Source organism: Pangasianodon hypophthalmus, chromosome 2, assembly GCF_027358585.1.
Source record: "Pangasianodon hypophthalmus isolate fPanHyp1 chromosome 2, fPanHyp1.pri, whole genome shotgun sequence".
In the NCBI taxonomy this organism is placed as follows: Eukaryota; Metazoa; Chordata; class Actinopteri; order Siluriformes; family Pangasiidae; genus Pangasianodon; species Pangasianodon hypophthalmus.
This window is the reverse complement of record NC_069711.1, coordinates 22,559,761-22,581,821: the sequence shown is the minus strand read 5'-3', so window position 1 is coordinate 22,581,821 and position 22,061 is coordinate 22,559,761. Positions and strand designations below refer to the sequence as shown.

General features: G+C 36.3%; 1 protein-coding gene across 1 annotated transcript in view; it reads right to left on the bottom strand.

Annotated features, from left to right (window-relative positions):
• Window positions 1-22,061, bottom strand: part of ghrhrb (growth hormone releasing hormone receptor b) — a 54,690-nt gene that overhangs the window by 17,841 nt on the left and 14,788 nt on the right. Inside the window, exon 3 of the mRNA XM_026933453.3 lies at window positions 5,572-5,679. Within this exon, the coding sequence (XP_026789254.1) occupies window positions 5,572-5,679 (108 nt within the window). The remainder of the gene's footprint in view (window positions 1-5,571; window positions 5,680-22,061) is intronic.

Below are 22,061 nucleotides of genomic sequence, written 5' to 3'. Positions count from 1 at the left end.
GGGGATGGAATCACGCTGCCCCATGCTTGCACAAACAGTGGACAGGCAGTTACTGACAGGGTTGCCAGATTGGGCTAGTGTAAAAAAGATTGAGGCTGCCAAGATCTTGTTTTATAGCAAAGAATTAAGCAATATCTCACAAGCAAGAGTGCAGTTATACTGAATATCGGCATGGCTGTGATTTGGCCACAGGTAATCACAGCTGTGCTGATATTCAGTATAACATCACAATTGCAAGTGCGATATTGCTTTTATACAACAGTTTTATAAACATGAAATTAATATGAAGTAACTGACATTTTGGACACAACATGGCTGAATAACAAAAACAGATCTTGAAGTAGCCATACTCACTGATAACCCGTCAGCTAGCTGGCTCACAACAATTAGTACATTCCTGTTAAATGTGCATCCAATGAAATTGGCTCCCCTTCTTCCCTTCATCTTCATCTGTCGAGCTTTCATATTTTAAATCAAAAGTTATATTCATGAAAAACGTATCATTTGCCATGTCCACTGATGTCACTAACTCTACTATAGTTACAGTTTCAGTGGGACTTTGAAATTTTACATGGCTAACTGAAATTTTACATGGCTAACACAGATGAGGGGAGGGATACAAACAATGAAACATCCCAGTGTGAAATATAAATATACTAAATATAAGCACTCTGTTGTATAATTGGAAATCAATGGCCAATTTTTTTGGGCTAGATGTTTTGTTTGGTTTTTGAGATGTATTTGGGCTGGAAATTTTGCTGAAACCTGTTAATGCTTGTTAATGCTATTACCTGTAACACAGTTAAACAAACCACCCAAAACTAGCTGAAAGACTGTACACTGAATGACTGTATGTTGTCAACGCTCAGCTGCTTTTTATGGGGTTACTCTAAAAGTTCACTAAATAGTAGACTAAGTCAGGTGTGATTAGCCTTTTGGCTTAGTTTTGTTTAAGGCTATATTTTCATTAATGTCTTCCTGCCCCAACAAAATCGAAGAAGCTGCTGGTGGCGGTGACGCTGAACCCAGTCAACTTCTGCCAACATGACTGACTTGCCAGATTATTAGTTACCTGATTGGTAGACAGAATAAAATAAAATTTAGCTTGCACTTGTTTCAGAGTGCGTCAATATGTGGTTCCAGGCATAGCATGCATGAACAGCTATATGTTTAGTAAATTGAACGCTAATTTCAGACTCATTATGAGCACATTTTTCTACCACACCAAATTACGTTTTGTGCTGCACTTCCCATTGAGAGAGGAAAAAGAAAAAAAGTGTAGATTTTTACACTGTCTCAGTATCGCAGAATAGCCTGTAACTTAATCCTTCAATCAATGATGATGACAGTTGATTATCTGTTTAGCCTATTATGCTGGATAATACAACCCACACAGCAGCTCGCATCTGTTCATATTTTTTTCATGAAGGACCCTTTGACATATTTTTATAGCTATTGATTATCATACAGGTTTAGCCATGGAGGAGAGGGCACACAAATAAAAAAGTCAAATATAAAATGGTAAAGTCATTTTAAAAAGTTAAGAAGAATTGTCAACTGACCAACTTTTATTTTGTTAGATATGAATTACTATATAAATTTTATATTAACTTATTATATATAAAATATTATATAATATATTCACACCTGTGTAAACATATCTCATTCATCTTCAGTACTTGTTTTATCCTGGTCATGGGTGTAGTGGATCCGGAGCCTATCCTGGGAACAATAATATACTTATGTAGTATGTACACCTGTTTAACTAATAAACTGGCAACTCGGTGTGTATGACTCTGGTCAGTTTGACCTGGAACATGATTGTTTTTCCAGGAAGCTGTACATAACAGAAGGGATAACTGCAGGAAATGGAAAAACTGCTAATAAAAGCAGTGAACATTATCGAGAAGCAGCTGCACTCAATCTGATTAGGAAATAAACTGGACGCTGTGGGTGGACAGCATGTTGGAGCAGTAGGACGTCTGACGTCTTCATGTCTTATCCAGCAGTGAAGGACAAAGCTGAACACTGACAACCTGCGACCCACACAACCACACTTATAGCCTTACATAAACCTGGTGCGGTCCACTTGTCAACTTGCCCATGGCAATGAAATATTTGTCAGTAAACAAATTTAAAAAAAAAACAGTACTGTGCTGAACATACTGTAGTCTGACAGGCAAAGTAAAGTAAGAGAAGAGATACGGGTTTAAGAAGATCATAAACTGTACATGCAAGCAGAAAGTTCTGTGTAAGTACTCTGAAAAGTGAACTGGTTCATGTTAACCCTTTAAAGCCATGGTATATTATTTAATAACTACCATGCAATATTCAGTAAGTGCAGTGAAACTAATAGGGATGGTTTAGTTATCAGGAATGTAAGTCTGGACCTTGCTCATGGGATTTTAAGTGGTTAATTGAAAGACTTTGGCCAAATCAGTGTAGAACTGAATCAGTGTAGTTCTCAGTACACTGTATTCCACACTTTATTAATAGCCTAGATTTGTTCATAGATAATGTTTACATATATATATTATTGTGTCACTATGATTACACTGATTCAGTGCATTAAAATGCACTCACTAGAATATCAATATGAATTAATGCCAGTGCCATTGTTCTCAAAGTGACACATGTTCTCAACCTTGGGTTCGTGACCCCATGTGGGGTCACCAGAAATGCGGATTTGGTCACAGGAGGTTTTTTTTTTTTTAACCAGCTGTTTTTTTAATTTAATAACGTATTTGCATATAACCTTGATTTGTGTAACATTTAATAATAATTAAAACAATCAGATTATTACAATTATTAAACTTTCATTATTATTCATTCTATTTGGAGTGCCAAACAATTTGGTGTGTCATTTTACACCAGTCCACAGTAGTGCCATGTCATGTTAATCAAAGCGGCCATTTACACCACACACTGCCAGCTCTCAGAGAAGCTATTTAAAGTAAAAATAAGCATCTTTTTTCAGAGCCCTTAAAATGCTATCAGGGGACAAAAAATGTTGAGAACCCATAGTATAAAACATGTAAAACAACAGTACAATAGTGCTTGTGTAGTACTCCTACACAATACTTATATGCTATTGTTTTTCTGAATGTGTATTAGATCTGTCTGTGTATGCTGCATTTCATATCTATGGGAACATTCTGTCATTTTCAGCCACATACCAATATAAGTCATGCTAAGTGGGTGGTTTGGTGTTAGCTTGCCAATGGGAGTTTTTGTTCTTGCCTGTTGTTACTAGAATTAGCATAGCATGGCATGAATCACTCAGGTCTCTCACCCTGAAGCTAACGTAGGGGGAAAGTTGGCTGAATGCATGTGCTTGCCTTGTGTGGTAAGAGGTCTAAGGTGAGGTCCTTTGGGAATGAAGAAGTGTTTGCTAGCAGTGACTCACAGTGCTAACGAGCAATGCAACAACACTAAGCTCCTCTGGCTCCTAGTGCTCTGCCTTCTTTCATGACCCCTTTGATTTTTCATTATTTTATTATTTTCTTGGCACTGAACAGTTTTCACTGCAGAAAGCAATATTACAACATTTGTCTCATTTATACAGTTTGGTTTTTTTGTCAAGGGAAATGGAAGCCCTCGCTAGTCATGGTGTTATACGTTTTTCTTTTTCTTTTTCTTTTTTTAGTGCAAGATTTGCTGTCGTGCACTTTTGACTTGTTTTGAGTTTTTATGCTAATTTTTGACAGCTCTCACAATTTTTTTTATGGTTTTAGAGACAAGCATAAATAATGACTGCTTATCTATCTATTTATCTATCTATCTATCTATCTATTGTGCATTTAATTTTTTTAGCTACATGGCAATCACTTTTTAAGTATATTGCATTTAATCTCAAAATACTTTCAAAATACTGTATTTTTATGCTATGCTTCTCTGATACCAACTTTTCTAATGTTTTAGAAGGCATTTATTATGCATTCTACCATTTTGTTTATTCTCACACACTGAAAAAAAATAGTACTTTGCAAAAGTCTTAGGCACACGTAAAGAAATATTAAGTAATGCAAAGATGCCTTCAAAAATAATGAAATTAAACCTTTTCTATACAAAAAACTCTAACGAACAGTAAACAGAAATAAACTAAAGAAAGTCGATATTTGGTGTCATAATCCTTTGCTTTTTAAAAATGCATCAGTAGTTTCAGACACACTTTGTGCAGTTTTATAAGGAAATTTCCTATTAGGTAATATGTTGCCTTCTTTACTGACATACAAACATTTTTCTGTGACATTTAATTGTTTGTGGAAAAGAAATGTTTGGAAATCTGAAGTGTTTTTTCCTGACGCAGTAAATAATGCAGAAGTCATAAAATAAACATCTAAGATAAAAATTAGTATTAAAAATGAGGGTGTCTAAGACTACTGAATATTTCTACATACACATTGCAGTCTTTCATAGGTTGCTTTGCATAATAGAGCATATTAAAGAAGAGCTGTAATTACTAGCAGTGTTTCTATCTTTCCAGGATGTGTATCTGGCTGAACTCTGTTTAAATGTTTACAGAACACTCGAGAGCTGTGTCCTGGGCTTGGTACGTTTATGACCATCCACCATTTGTGTATATAGGGCAAGGTTGTAAAAGTCCTCTGGTTTCTTGAGCTCTCTGATTGTAAGGACATGAGCTGCACACAAAGCAAACTGCACAGCATCATTTTATCCAAGTCTATTCTGAGATGGCAGTGATATTTGACAGCTGTTTAAAGTGGCTGTAGTGTTTGACAAATACACTCGGAGCAACGCACAAGAGTCTAGATAAAGCAAGTTCACCAATGGCCAGAGTGTATAATCAGCAGATATGCATTGCATCATGCTGTGTGTAATCTGTATAAACAATACTAAGCTATAAAATACATTAAATAAGTAAAACACAAAAGAGCATGGTGTTATAGGAAACTAATCAACAATAGAGTGCTGTGCTGTGGCTCAACGCAAAGTGGAGTTACTGTTACCGCCTCAAAGTTGATTATTTTTCCCATAACAGCTCATTTTGAAGTGTTTTGTTTCTCTTATACCATGGCAAATTATTAACACTAACACTATTTATTAAAGAATGACATATCATACATTTTATCCATTTATAGTTATGTTTAATGTTGTGGAACGTCCACAAGAGAAGTTAGTTTCTGTTATCACAGCTATAAACACCTGATCCCTCACCAGCCTCTTTTTTGTCTCTTGAATTTAATATGTAAGACAGAAAAAGTGCAGCTTTATGGAAGCTGTAAAGCCCTCTGTCCTGAAAACAGTCCTGTGTCAGAAAACTAAAGACAATGGAGACTCTGGAGTGTTGACTATATCAACAATTACACATGTTTTAAACTGTTTACACGTGTTTTAATCTTTGTGAAGCGTCCAGTATGCAAGTTGCTGTGTAAGTTGTTACTGTAGAAACAATAACTAATATTAGAATGAGTGCGTTAATGTAAGCCTTGCAGCTGGCACTACTGTCAGAGCGGCTGTTATAGGAAATTCATCAGCACTTCCTGACCAATCAGAATGGACAACAGCACTGTAGTATAAGCAGAGATAAAGGAGCAATTGAGTGATTACCATTGTTGTTGGCAAAGAGCTGGGAAACTTCAGAGCAAGAGACATTAACCACTTGGCCAACTTCAGCTCTGTACCAGCAACGGATCTCATCCCACTCTGTTCGGCAGCCTAAAAAGCACAAACACACATGCACGCACACACACACACAGACACACACACACACACATTAGAAAAGTCTTTTTAAATAACAGTGTATTGAGCCATTTTTTTGTTTCTGCTGCAGTAACAGCTATTGCTCTAAATAAAGTGTATACCACATGAATACCATATGATTGCAAAACAAAACCCAGCCAGAAACATGAAATAAAGGGCAGTAAGACTTTTGAAGATAAGAGAACACATGCTAAAACAAGGCAGACAGGATGTGCGTTGAAATATAGATGGAATGTGGGTACTCTGAAACCAGATAAAAGAAGCTGCATAAAATCAACCATGAGCACAGCTCTTTAGTGTTTATAAAACTAAATGTCTTAAACTTGATAATCCAAAGACTTAATCCATAAATCATTACACTTCTCTTAAAAAAGACACAGGTCTCAGAGAGCGACATCAGCATGGTGAGCTTGTGATGGCTTTGGGATGGCTCAGTCATGGAAACAAATGTTAAATATAAAGTACTCATTAAAGAATTTAAACATGAATCTTCCCAACAAAAATCTTTAAACAAGAGCTAATTCTAGACTTTCTGGTGTGTTAAAGCCTACGCTAATATTTGGCAAATGCTACATCATATGCGTCATGCATTTCTCACTGCATTGTTTAATGCATAGCTTGCATCTATAATGGCCTGGGATCTTTTAGAAACTTTAATATAGTATATCTATTCAGCTACATACTGCATCTTGACCAGAACTATTATAACTATGGGAAGTTATTTTATGTGCCATTATTTATCAAATAAATATTTCCTACATTAAAGGCATCTTTTAACACACTGTGGTCAGGATGTACATACTTGATGTGTCAGTAAAATGTGCTCACAGTGTGTCTGAAATTAACTTTCATTTTACTAAGGATGTAGCTCATCATCCAAACTGAGCCTGAGATCGCATATTAAATGCACTCTGCATGAAGCGCAAACTGAAGTTTAAAAGCCTCTGTTAAGTGTTCAACCACAGAGCTGTTAAAAAGCTTGGGACTAAAAAGGAAAGGCGAGTTTAGTAACAAAATGTGTAAATTAAATTCTCATTAAATAAAGAATACAGTTTGGAAAGCATTAATATGACTGATAGTATTTGATTACTGATCAGTTTTAATGAAAAGACGGCTGTATACAGAATGAACTACTTGGTATAAAAGTGTGTGATTAAACTGTATTCCATTCAATAACACAAAGGTATAAAAATATGAGTCATACTTTGCACAATCCAAATAAGAGACCTTTTGACACCTTTCATGAAATTCTTCCTACATATTCCTACAGCAAGTTTTTAAAGACATGGCTCAGGATGCTAGTTATACAACAGCAACATGACTGTGAGTGTGTTCAGTTATTCATCAATAAGTCATCAGAATCGGCGAAATCATGCAAACAGACTAGTGTGAAGGTGTGCATCGGTTTCTCTACTCCGCACCGTCTGTGCCGTTAGTCTGCTGAACAAAGGTATTCTTATTTAGAACAACAAATATAATATAAAACACCATTGTTATTTTTCTCCTATTAAACCACCAAAATATAGCTTAAGACTTTGTTCTCTGCATTATTCTGCATCTTTCAATAGTAATAGCATATTTCTTATGAGTTTAGATGGATTCCTTCTGGCCAGTTATAGTTAAAGAACAGCCCTTGTTTAAGTTTTTTTTGTGTTTAATTCAGAGACAATTTTTCTTCTTTTTTTAACTCTTAACTTTTAACTCTCACATTGTTCTCCCTATTGTAAGAACGGGATTTATAATCAGTATGCACTGCAAAAAAATAACATCTTAGCAAATGGAAATATCTTCTTTAATATAGTCAAATTTATCTAGTATTTCCTATTATAAGATTGCAATAAACCAAATATAAGATTATTTGGTCACCTATTTCTAGACTTTTTTTTTTTTTAAATAATTCTGAGCTTTACATTTTCTTATTCTATTGGCAAATAATTTTGCTTCTTTCTAGCAAAAATATCAGCCAAGAGAACAAGACTATTTAAAGCTTGAAATAAGTAAAAATGTACTTATTCTAATATGTTATTATTTGAATAGTAACAGCTAATGTACAATGGCTTATGAAGGGCTTGTATAGTGGACAAGCCACATAATCTAAAAAAATAAATAAAAAGTGTAATCATCGTTATGGTTACGTTTATTGTAAGAAGATGTTTATTTAATGTTTATGTAAGGAGTCTCCAGGGTGAGCATTTTGTCTTGCACCATGTTTTCCACCATGGGAAAGTCCTAAGTGCAGAGGTCTTTTGTTTTCTGGTTTCTCAGTGATAGAAGTTCTGTTTTTTTGTGTTATTAACATCAAGAAAGAGAAATAAAGAGAAGCTGAATTGGAATGACTGTTCATATAACAGAACTAACTTGCCTCATGGACGTTCCACAACATTAAATGTAACTATTAACAGTTAAAAAGTATGATTTATCATTTATTAATACATTAAAACATTGTAATTGTTGGAATATTGCTCTGGTATTAAAGGAGAAAAACACTTTCACTTTGAGCCGTACCACACAATGCTGCCATTGATTATTTTCCTATAACAACATGGCTTGTCATGTTTTATTCATTTCTAACATGTTTCTGTCTGCAACTGATGCACAAACTCATGCAACAATATGTGTAATTTAATAAAAAATTATACACCGATCAGCCATAACATTAAAACCACCTGCCTAATATTGTATAGATCCCCAAAGTGCCACCAAAACAGCTCTGACCCGTCGAGGCATGGACTCCACAAGGCCTAAGGTGCTGTGGTGTCTAGAACCAGGATGCTAGCAGCAGATCCTTTAAGTCCTGTAAGTTGCGATGTGGGGCCTCCATGGATCAGACTTGTTTGTCCAGCACATCCCACAAATGCTCCATCGGATTGAGATCTGGAGAATTTGGAGGCCAAGTCAACACCTTTGTCATGTTTCTCAAACCATTCCTGTACAATTGTTGAAAGAGGCCACTGCCATTAGGGAATACTGTTGCCATGAAGGGATGCACTTGGACTGCAACAATGGGTAGGTGGTACGTGTTAAAGTAACATCCACATGAATGTCAGGACCAAAGGTTTCCCAGCAGATCATTGCCCAGTGTATTACACTGCCTCTGCCAGCTTGCCTACTTAGCATAGCGCATCCTGGTGCCATCTCCTCCCCCGACACACACACACCCAGCCTTCCAAATGATGTGAAAGAAAATGTGATTCATCAAATCAGGCCACCATCTTCCATTGCTTCCATTCTGATGCTCACATGCCCATTGTAGGCGCTTTCGGTGGTGGACAGGGGCCAGCATGGGCACTCTGACTGCTCCGTAGCTACGCAGCCCCATACACAGCAAGCTGCGATGCACTGTGTGTTCTGACATCTTTCTATCATAGCCAACATGAACTTTTTCAACAATTTGTGCTAAAGTAGCTCCTTTGTGGGATTGGACCAGACGAGATAGCCTTCACTTGCCATGCGCATCAGTGAGCCTTGGGCGCCCATGACCCTGGTGCTGGTTCACTGGTTGTCCTTCCTTGGACCACTTTTGGTAGGTACTAACCACTGCATACCAGGAACACCCCACAAGACCTGCCTTTTTGGAGATGCTCTGACCCAGTCATCTAGCCATCACAATTTGGCCCAAATCAAAGTCAAAGTTCTTTATGCTTGCCCATTTTTCCTGCTTTCAACACATCAACTCAGAGAACTGACTGTTCACTTGCTGCCTAATATATCCCACCCCTTGACAGCTGCCACGGTAATGAGATAATGTTATTCACTTCACCTCTCAGTGGTTTCAATATTATGGCTGATCAGTGTATATAGTGATTTTTACAGTAAAGATTTTCACAAAGCAATGTTGTTGCTATCCTTTACATATAAAATATGCATCACCCCAGAACCACCACCACCAGTTTTCAAAAATTGGATAAACTTATACAGGTACGAGGGACCAGTGCCAGTGCATCTAAAGTCATCATTAACTAGGTTAGATATGTTTTCTAAAAAAAAAAAAAAAAACCCTACCTACTTTTCTTTTTAATCCAACATTTGGGCATGTATCAATACATTTCCACACCCTCCCATAATTCATATTCTCCTTATTAATTTCATTCATACCGGATTACAGTAAATCTACCACAACACCTGAGCTCAATAATTCAATAATGTTCAGTGATGTGCAATCCTCAGTTCTCTGAGAAATCAATACAAGTAACAGAGACATGCATAAGAGTGTCAACAAGACTGAAGAAAGCAGTGTGGAATGCTGGGAAATCCTGCAGAAAGGAGTGCGTGTCTGCAAATCTCAATCAGTTCTGTGGCACGACCCACACTCAGTGAGCGTGGTGTGGCCCCCATAGGACTGAGAGACTTTGAAGACTTGACATCGCTTCGTTAGCACAGCCACTATCAAAGCGCTAGTGAAAAAAGCTGCAGATTTATTTTTCATGGTGAGGCCATTCCGTTGTCTCTTGGTCTCTGCTGTCGGAGCTGGGATAAGCCCAGGGTTATTAGGTATGCTTTTTAAATTCAAATCCAAATTGTATGCCTTATTTTGAGGCTCTCTGCAAAGCATATTATAATAGATGCTACGTCTGTAACTTTGTGCACTTAGTGGTTTCTGAATGAAACAATTCTACTCCAAACCTGGAAGTTTTATGAATGCAACATGCAAGGGTATAAAAAGGAATAGTATTCTTTATATAATTCAAGATCTCTGAAAATAATGCCTTTGAAAGGTTGAGATTGTGTAACACTTGAGCACACTGTTGAACTGAACTGAGCAGCCCACAGAGATCCATTAATCAGGCAGGAAAAGAGACTTAGCAATAAAAGTCGATGAGGACTGGAAGCTCAAACTAGAATTAGAATCTTAGTGTCAAGACTAACTTTATAATTATAATGTAGACTTTAATGCATAGCTTAACTACTGACAGTAATAAAAGGGTTACATTATTAATATTCGGGAATTATTAAGAGTTATTGAACATGTAATGCAGTGTATAAGTAAGGAATAAAACATGATGTGCTGTCATAGAAAAATAATCAGCGATGGGGTGATGTGTTATTTTTTCAATAACAGCATGTGCCAAAGTGTTGTATTCCTCTTATTTAACAGCATTTTGCCAACAAATGCAATTTTGTATTAAGTAAAGAGCAACATGCCACACTTTTTTTCTCCATTTATAGTTCCATTTTATGTCTATTCATACTGGCAGAATATCAATAGTGGTACATATAATGTTGTGGAACGTCTGTGAAACAAGTTAGTTCCTGTTATCACTTATGTTACAGCAGCTAAACAGTCACCAGCCTCTCTTTTTCTTTCCCACTTGAAGTAAAAAAAAAACACAGCTTGTCATGTTACTGAAAAAGTGGAAAGTCCTATGTTCTGAACACTTGCCTGTGGTGGAAAGCTTTAAGTTACAACATTACCTCTCTCTAAATAAACATGCTAAATAACTATCTCACAGAAACCTTCACCATATCAAAAATTACATAAACCTGTTTATGTAATTACTACTATAGAAAAGATAACATATTAGAATGAGTGCATTAATATAAACTGTAAATTACAGTCGGCACTTTTGTCACTATTGAATTGCTCTTATAGAAAATGAATCAACACCACCTGGCCAATCAGAATCGAGAATTTAACAGCGCTGTCACTCAAATTATGTGTGCATTTCATTACACAATACCAAAAGCTAATCTATCATTTTTACCTGATGGCCAGCAGTTCATGGAAAAGAAAATATGAAATGGAAGAAGTGATCAGTAAGATATAATGGCAAATAAATCACCACATAATTAATACACATGCTCGAAATAAATCATCAAAATAAATGAATGCGCTAGTAAGTGCCTTACTATTTCTATTTAGTAGTTACTTTCTATTTTGGTGCTTTGTATGCCGCACAGCCTGAGGGTTAGGTGTTAATGTGATTTCATCTTTCTATGGCTATATGACAACTCATATTTTTATATATATTTTCCTTTTCCTCACCTTTTAAATCATCCTTATTGACATTATGTGCTCTTGGTTATCTAACATCTTTGCGCATTCAGTTCAAGGTTTATTGAATAGGAAATGGGGCTATATCTGTTTCAAATGTCTAAAATCTTCCATCATTGGTTTCAGGCTCGTCTTCCTGCCTGAAGAATCACATTCTTATTGCCACATTTATCTTCTCTACTATCCCAGGGCTCATCTCTGTCATAATATAATTGTAGCTTTGCTGTGTGTGTGTGTTCTATGAAACGTTACTGTCCATCTACAGAATATTGTTGTTTAAAATAGCCCCACTTTTAGTCTCTTATGCTCTTATGCATTAAAGTGAGTCTAGGACAGTGAGAATGTGCAGGAAATCTGAATATAGTATACTTTTGAAAGAAATAAAGAGCTTAGATTTTAGCAGATTTTCCATAATTTGCTTGAGAAGTGAGCAATGACATGTGTAGTGAGGTGTTTAAATAACTAAAACGGGACTTCCTCTTCAGCTTCCCTTGCTGTCAATTTGACAGATGAGGATATGTGTGGTGTATGAGAATCTCTAGATATTATCTTCCCTAACTCTCTTCTGTTCCAAAAGACTCAGGAAGATTACACAGCAATGATAAATGATTTTGTCATGTTATTCCACATCATGGATTTACAGTCTACAAGTGAAATAACACAGAGGAGGGGCTAAATACTCAGGTACATAAAAAAAAAAAAACATAGCTAATGAATGATTTAGCACTTTTATTTAATACATCTGACATTTGTTACAGTTAAAGAATATAGTTATTTGATCCCATTACAAAGTTATTCATTATGATTCTTTTTCCATCCAGAAATGTCCGCATTTGCATTGTTGGACTTGAAATGTCTAGCTGACTCTTCATCAGTGGACCACAATTATTATATCCCATCTTACAGATGTCCATGTTTGGCTAGTTTCTCTGAGATTGACAGGAGAGAGAGTACTTCAGAGAGCTCAGAGAGCATGGCCAGTTTTGCTCCCTAACATAAGCTTTGCTCAGTTTCACTGAAGAAGTTAGTAATCTAGCTATCTAGACCTACAGTCAGGTCCATAAGTATTTGGACAATGACACAATTTCCATAATTTACATAGTCCCTGCTCAAAAGTAATTGGACAATTGACTGATAAGCAGTTTCTGGCCTGTTTCCTCCTTATTTCATGACAAATTAAGAAGATAAAAGGTCTGGAGTTGATTCCAAGCATTGAATTTGCATTTGGTAGCTGTTCATGTTAACTTTCAATATTCGGTCCAAAGAGGTGTCGATGCAAGTAATGGAGGCCATCATTAGGCTAAAAAAAAAAAAAACAGGCCTATCAGAGAGACAGCAGAAACTTTAAGAGTGGCCAAATCAACAATTTGGTACATTCATAAAAGAAGGAATGTACTGGTGAGCTCAGCAACACCAAAAGGCCTGGAAGACCATGGAAGACAAGTAAAGTGGATGATTGCAGAATTCTTTCCTTGTTGGAGAAAAACCACTTCACAACATCTAGCCAAGTCAAGAATACTCTCAAGGAGGTAGGTGTCAAAGTCTACAATCAAGAAACGCCTTCATGAATGTAAATACAGATGGTTTACCTCAAGATGCAAACCACTGGTAACACTCAAGAACAGAAAGCCTAGATTACCCTCTACCCTCTAAAACAGCCTGACCAGTTCTGATGTAAGATTAACTTGAACCAGAATGATGGAAATAGAAGAGTATGGAGAAGGAAAGGAAGGATTCATGATCCCAAGCATACTACATCATCTGTCAAAGATGGTATTGTTATGGCAGTGTTATGGCATGAGCATGTATGGCTGCCATGGAACTGAGTCACTGGTGTTTATTGATGTGACTGCTGATAGAGGTAGCAGGATGAATTCTGAAGTGTATAGAGCTACATATTCTGCTCAGATTCAGTAAAATGCTGCAAAACTGATAGGACAGTGCTTCAGAGTACAGATGGATAATGACCCAAAACGTACTTCAAAAGCAACCCAAGAGCTTCTTACGGCAAAAAAATGGAATGTTCTTAAATGGTTGAATCATTCACTCAAACCAGTTGAACATGCTTTTGACTTACTGAAGACAAAACTGAAGGCAGAAAGACCCACAAACAAGAAGCAACTAAGGCAGCTGCAGTAAAGGCCTGGCAAAGCATCTCAAGGAAGGAAACTCAGCATTTGGTGATGTCCATGGGCTCCAGACTTCAGCCAGTGATTAACTGCAAAAGATTTGCATCCGAGTATTAAAATTAATCCTAATATTTATGATTGTTAGTTTGTCCAATTACTTTTGAGCCTGTGAAAATGGAGGGATTCTGTAAAAAAATGGTTGTAATTCCTAAATGGTTAATGAAATATTTTTTGTTAAACTGCTTGAATTAAATCTGAAAGTCTACGCTTCAATCACATCTTGACTGCTTCATTTCAAAGCCATTGTGGTGGTGTACAGAAGCAAAATTGCAAAAATTGTGCCAAAAATTATGGACCTGACTGTATAAATAAACAAATTAATCAAACATTACTTAATACTTACAATTTATTTACAATCTTTACCAATTACAATGATAAAATAACAAGCTATACTAGTTGTGTAAAACTGTTATTCAGTTACTGACTGCTGCAGCTCTGAGAACTCTGTCTGACTGGTGTTGATACGTTTAAGTTTGAGATGTCAGTCATGTTTATTACATATTTATTTGCAAGTTTTGGCAGATAATTGAGAGATCTCTCAATTATCATATGGACAAGCCGTGTGTCCAGGCAGGACAAGCGAAGAGTGCACTGTCCAATAAACTTTGAGATATTTTTGCTATGCAAAACCCAGATGACCACACACTCCTGTACCCCCCCTGTGACAGCCATGTGTCTGGGCAGAGCCCAAAATGACATAGTAAAAGCCTGTTGCTAATACGCCTTAATCTTTGCTCCTATTAAAACATGTACTTGAATCTGCCATAGAAGCCCCTAGAAGCCCAGCTTCACTGAAATACTATGGGTGGTGTGTCAGGGGCTACAGAGATTTTCACACAAGCTGCGCTGTCCATTGCAAACAGTTTGTGTTAAATGAACAAACTGCACAATGTTTCACATTTAATATAGAAATTTCATTGCTACAATTTAATGAAATTTTAAAGCAATTGCCTCTGGTCTGCACTGTGAGAAAGGTGTTTGGGGACGAGTTTGAGGGGTATTACTAATGTAGCACACCTGAGTCCTGTTGTCCCATGTTTATTTATATGATCTCTCTCTCTCTCTCTCACACACACACACACACATACACTCTCATTCTGAAGAGTGAGCTGACTTTGAGTCACTGTGAGCAGAGCAAAGCCAAAGCCGAGCAGAATATGCGGTGTGGGAGCAGAACAGCTGTAATGTTATTTGTTTAGCAATAGTTTTACATTACTGTCTAACTACCATGCCAATGGCACAAACACAAAAAGACCATGCGATTGTTACAACTATTTTTATACGTGAAAAATGGAACCGTCTTCTAATTACACAGGAAAATGACAAAACTCCTGTGTATGTTTCCTTCTTTTAAATGGCTTGGATTGAAATGGAAATCACATGAAACATCACACTATTATAACCAACCATAAAACATAAAAAAGCTGATATAAATTTCACACAATCTTGCTGTTTAACTTAATCTTGATCTGGCTCCATCCAGTTTGGCCCCTGATCATTGTCTTCATATCTGTCTAATTGGTTTCCTGTTGTTTCATCACCTTATTTCTCCTAATGACCTTCATCTGTCTGCTTGTGGATATGATTATGGATTTGCATGCTATGACTGTATCTGCTTATGTTTTAAGTATACTTTGTATTCTGACCAAGATTATCAGAAAATACTAAATAAAAACACTGCCTTTAGCTGGCAATTGTTACAATAAATTGTTAATGCAGAAGTAATCCCTTGAGGTTTATCCAAGCCCATACAGAGAGAGAGCGTCCTCACATGAGTATATTTCTGCCGAGAGAGGAGGAGGAGGAGGAGGAGGAGGAAGAGGACGCTCATCACCATCATGGGGGAGAAGGTGGAAAGGGCAAGTGCTACATCTTGAGTAATGTGGCGTGTCTAAATGCCAAGGGCGAAGCAGGAAACTCATCAGGTCTTTTTTTTCCCCATAAGTCACTGTTTGAAAGATTCTGATCTCGAATTCAGTGGGGCTCCTCTGTCGAGGAGCTTTTAGCATGCTATAAATAGAGTGCCTTGACAATCAATGATTTCTCTTTTACTTTTGCTCTTTTCTATTCAGGAGGGAAGGAAGGAATGACAGGGGTCTTTTGGAAGATAAGCTGATGACCGCAGGTATTGTGCTGCTTTCAGACTGTCAAATATAATGTCATTGTATAATTTCTGTGATAAGTACTAGCAGTTACAACTGATGATTTGGCTTAATACTAAAATTATTATTATTATTATTATTATTATTATTATTAATTAATTAATTTATTTATTTGTTTAGCCAAATTAGTATGGTTTCATGGTATCAGTTGAAATGAACAGAAGAAAGCCTGTGCCTCATTATACATTATAAGACTGCATTCTTATTATATATGTAGTCATGTACCAAATCTGTGTAAAAAGGAAACATGAGTTATAGAGGAGAAAGGGGAAAAAAAGTGAGAAGAGGAGACCAAAAATGAGGAGAGAATAAGAAATTAGAGAAAAAGTAGAGGATGTGTATACAGAAAGAGGGGGATAGAGGGAGAAGAGAATCAAAATGAGAGTGTTCCTTAGACACATTAATTAAAAGATTTCTTATAGACAACCAATCATTTGACAAACAGAAAACCATGATGGGGTCCTAGAGAGGAACAAGCCAAAAAATCCTTAAGGATTAAAGATTTCAGTTAATCCACTATGAGTGAATATGGTGTGTACATCAATCAATCAATCAATCAATTTATATATATATATATATATATATATATATATATATATATATATATATATGTGTGTGTGTGTGTGTGTGTGTGTGTATACACATACTGTATATACAGTATAGTTAAGGGACCTTACTGTTACTTGGAAGTGTCTCTGGTATCAAAAACGCTCTGTTTGAAAGTCCTACATAGAACATTTGAGAGACAAGCCAATGAATGCTTGAGGGTTTTAGTCATTTTTTCCTGGCATTGAATGAATGGAGAGTTTGTTATTTAACGCACCACAGTCAACAAAAAACAATAAATTGCCAAGTAGGTAATTTTAGCAAAGCACACCAGTATTACAGTGGTTCCGTCAAGCTCCCTATAGAACAGTAGAATACTTATCCATGCACAAGATTCTTGAGAAAGCCATTTTAAGACTACTATCATTATTTTTTGTCACTACAGTGATCTTTCAATGGGACCATCTATAATGTGTCCTTGATGCATAGTAACACAGAGTTGCTGTGTTTATTTTAATAATTGTGTGCTTCATGTCACTGCATAGGTGATCATTTTGGTTTAGAAACTATACCATTGTTATATATACCATTATAACACTAGATCACTACCCGAAAAAAGAGCAATATGCTTAGCACTAGATTGCCTCACTGTTTTCTGCCATTCTCTGTTTTAACTGTATCTGTCACTGTCACTGCGGAGGTGTTGGGTAATAAATCACACGAAGACACAATGTCCCCCCTCCTTTCCATTTCCTCTCCAGATGCCCAATGTTAATTGAAGTTTACATGGAGAAGGGATCACAGCAGCTTGGCTTCTCATTAAGCACCCAAGAGCAGCACTTAATGCTGCACTGAATACAGACCTGTCTCACTCTCACGGTTCTCCCTCGTAGACAGGATGCTGATTAGCACATGTTCTGCCTCAACCACATAGATTATTTGTTGTTATAACTTAATAAAGATGACTTAATCTGGGTTGAAAATGGTCCTTGTGGAAGTTCAAATGGATTTTTTCTTTTTTTTTTAACCTCCTTCTCCTCATTATAAGAATCTGATATATTGGCATGCACCCGAGACATTTTAAAACCTGATTGGATTTAATACATTTGGCTATTCTGGACAGCCCATTAAGATTTTTTTTGTTGTGTACAGAGGACTGTTCACCTCTGTCTTCACCACTGGCTTTAAAGACTAGCATTTTACTTTAAGCCTGGGGAATAGAAAATGCAGACTGACATAGCAAAATGATTTTTTTCCGATTTTATCCAATGTAGCATAAAAGCAAGAGACAACAAAAACAGCTTAGACTAATATAATAATACAAATGAGAATGATACAAGATTCAAATAAACATCTGATATTTGTCTAATATATTGTGCATATATTAATGTTTGATTTTCATGAATAAGATGAATGTGTCAGGCGGCAGGGACAGATGCAAGTGCAGGTACACAAAAGCTTTATTAAAAAAGCCTGCAACAAATCCAACATGTTGAGCAAAAATCAGGAACAGGAAAAAGACAATGACCCGGTGATTGTCAAACAACGCAAACCAGGCAAGGCAAGAGCCAAAACCATATCAGAATAGCAAAATACAGTGGCTTGGTATCAACTGGTAACAAAGACACAGAGCATATACTTCACAGTGATGTGGTGGTGAAGAAGTCCTTAAATATCGTGGCTGTGAATGAGTACAGGTGCAGGTCATCAGTATGATGGTGACTGTGAACGTCACAGAGTTTGTGGGTATTGGGTGTTGTAGTTCGCGGCAGCCATGTTTGTAGGCCAGCATGAGTCATGATAATCACGTTAAACATGCGATCACTGAATATGGCTAAATTTAACAATATGGGTTCATATATGTAGATACCATCATTATTGTATGAAATTAATGGCATATCTTATATACATGTTCTTATATGTAAAATTCCAAAACTTCAATGACTACATGACTAAATCTATTATTATTATTAAATCAGCGAACCCTTGCATCACAAGAAGCAGATCCACAACTTTTTATTCTGTCCTCTCTAGAATGCTACATCTGGAAAACTATTACCTTTCATTACCTATGCTTCATTGGTTTTAACTTTATTGTAGCTTCACACTAGGTTCTTTGTTATCTACAATCACTGTACAAACTATAGAGAATCTACATATCTTGCATCCAAAATGACCTAAAAGCTGATCAAAATGAGGAAATACAGTTGTAAGCACCACATACTCATGTATTGTATATTCAGTTACTCTATAAATAGTGAAAAAAATGAAAACGAATTTCATCATCTTACAAAGGAACTTCATTCATTTTTTATCCAGACAATAAAAAAAATCACAGACTTTTTGATATCTTTTTTTCACTAAATGATCATCACTGTCAACAAATAAAAGGCATTTTGATTCTTCTTCTTCTTTTTTTTTTTTTTAAAAAATAGACCAGCATTTCATTTTACTATGTCTGATGTTTAGCAAAACATTCATTCATGATAAAACTGCAACAAGCACACTTTCTCATGATATAAAGCAGCAGCTCTCCCTCTTGATTGTCCATAAAACCAAGCAAATGGATTTTGGGTAACACAGAGCTGTTGCAAGAATCAATGAAAGAAAAATACTTTAAATAAAGAAGCTTTATTTGCTTTGTTAATGTCATTATTACTTGTCAGTAGTTGACAAAATCAAATTAAAAAAACTCAAATCTAATCCAAATGTATGTGGGGGGCCTTTGATCCCAAGTGACTTTTCTTGATCCCAAGAGACAGAATCCAGTTCAGGCTCAGAGCTGAACAGTTGACAGCTGGCAGCGTTGAGCAGTTGAGAAGTGGCAATGACAGGCTTTGAATGTAAAACCTTCCGGTCACTATGTTTAGCTTTCAATGCTGATGAACAAAATGGGCCTCATTTATCAATGTTTTTGGAAAGTTATGTGTAAATGTTTTTGTAGACCTGATTTTCTTAATACACACTTGCATTTGTTGATAAATGTCCATCACCCGTAAAATACTGAGTACCTGCAGTGGCTTGTGACCATAGATTTTGCTGGGGAAGGCTGACATTAATAACAACATAGCCTCAAACAAAATTAAGTCGAGAGGCTATCACACATGACTTAGGCTATAGGCTACTATCTAGCGTGTTCACGGTACAGCTGATTTACATTTAGTGATGCCTATAAAACTCCATAAAAGGCAAAACTCACAGCAGAAAATGACAAAATGACAACTAAACAGTGACTAGCATTTCCTCTAACATGTCTGGCCTTATTTGTCTTAATTTATGCATTTGTTTTGGATTACTTTCATTCAAGTCAGTAAGATGAAACAACCAAGTGTCACAAATATTCATTACATTTATGTCTGTAACTGAAAAAATTAAGAGGTTTAAACTTGACAACAAAGTCTGATTTATAAATTTGCACAAACTCAGGAGCTCTTGTAGGATAAGAAAGAACTGGATTACCATGAATATGCTCTTGTGAATGACTTATGAAAAAATCTGTTCTTATCTGTAAAAACTGAGGCTGATTATCTTTAAAAGGGTAGAAAACCAATATAAAAACGACACGTAAAACCACATGAAAACATTGATAAATAGGTGAGATTTATTTTGATAAAAACTCAGGCTTATGAATGCAGACTGATCATGTTCCTGTCCAGACATTATTGTAAAACAGTTGCTTTCAGAGCCACACAGCTGAGAGGAATTTAATTACTCATGTGAACAGGCACAGGGGCCATGAGTTAAAGTATAAACGATTATTAAATGTTTGTGAATATTAACACATTGTGAATATTCATGAGGCTCAGATGGAAAGCCTCTAGAATGGGTCTCTGTTTCAGCGTTTGCTGTTTACTTGATTTCACACATCATCCATGATTTTCGTTTAATAACTTTGCTTTACTAAACTTTAATCCCTAGCACCATAAATGAGAAAAGTGTGTAAAGCATTTCACTGTAATTAAGCTCATTAAGCTTACTGAGATTATGAGCAGAGCTAGGCACTACACTCTGACCCAATACAATTTTAATTGCTTGCAAGCTTTACTAGATTTTAGGGTCTGAATCTCAAACTGTAGTTATTGCAAATGCATTTCATAAGCTTGTGTTCCTAATAGGTCTCTTATCCCTCTCTATGGAATCAAACCTTTTATAAATAACAAAATGAAAGGCTTTTCCCTATGCTAGAAGGTTTGAACTCTAACTTTGGATTACCCGTTTCTCGGGGCAAAACTGAGAATATAATTGGGAATTGTGTTTACGTGTTTACTGTATTAAAATTTTAAAACAAATAAAACAAATATATTTTTGTAAATTATATAACCCTACTTTTAAACAAATATTTTGTTACATTGAATGCAATGCAATTTCTGTTAATCCCATTTATAATTATTGTGACATGTTCGTTAATATAAAATAACACAATCGTATAAGAAACGTCTCAATGTCTGCTATAAGACATTGAAATATCAGACATATATAACGTTTAATCATCCATAAAAGCCGAACAGGTCCACATGTGCAAACTAGTTCAATGAGAGGATTTTTCCTAAGTACACACAGCAAAGAGTTTACATTAGAACTGTGATATAGACAATCAGACACAGAAATGGTATGAACCTCTGTTTTGGTCATTAAGGTGCTGCAGTGAAAGAACTGAGTCATATTGATCCTCTCAGGTGGCCCTCACCTCCCTCATCAGTAGCCATGATTAAACATCTTCTGTTTGAGAAACTGCCTTTAATCTCCAAAATCTTTACACTTGATTACATTCTATAATTACTTTTGGCCGACTGAGCCTACATTGAAAATAACATTATCAAGAGTTTTCCCTCCTTTATTTCAGTAGGCAAAGAGCCAGACCCAATTACCAAGAGTCTATAACAGATGTGTTTATAATATACCTTGAAAAGTATGATACTTTCAGTCTTAATGATTGCTGCCAAAATGCTTGCCCCCCTTGAATTTTTAGATGAACTGATCTGATACATATTAAACATTCATTCATCTTCAGTAAATGCTTTATCCTGGTCTATCCTGTTGCTCTATCCTGTCATGGTGGATCTTGAGTTTATACTTGCAGTGCTGGGCACATGGCGGTAATACACACTGGATGGGATGCCAGTCCATCGCCGAGCACCATGCACACACAAACACACACACACACCTAGGAGAAATGTAGACTAGCCAATCCTCCTATCAGCATGTTTCTGGGAGGTGGGAGGAAACCCACATGGACAGAGGGAGAACAAATAAAACTTCAAATAGACAAGTTCAGGATCAAACCAGGAGACGTGAGGCAGGAACACTACATGCTGTGCCACTGATTATACCAGTAACACACCTACCAAAACAATTGCACAGTGAAACAAGTGTAGCCTTTTATGAATCAACATGGCAGTCTGTAATAACCACGATTGGACATTCAAACTAAAGCATCAAAATAATAAA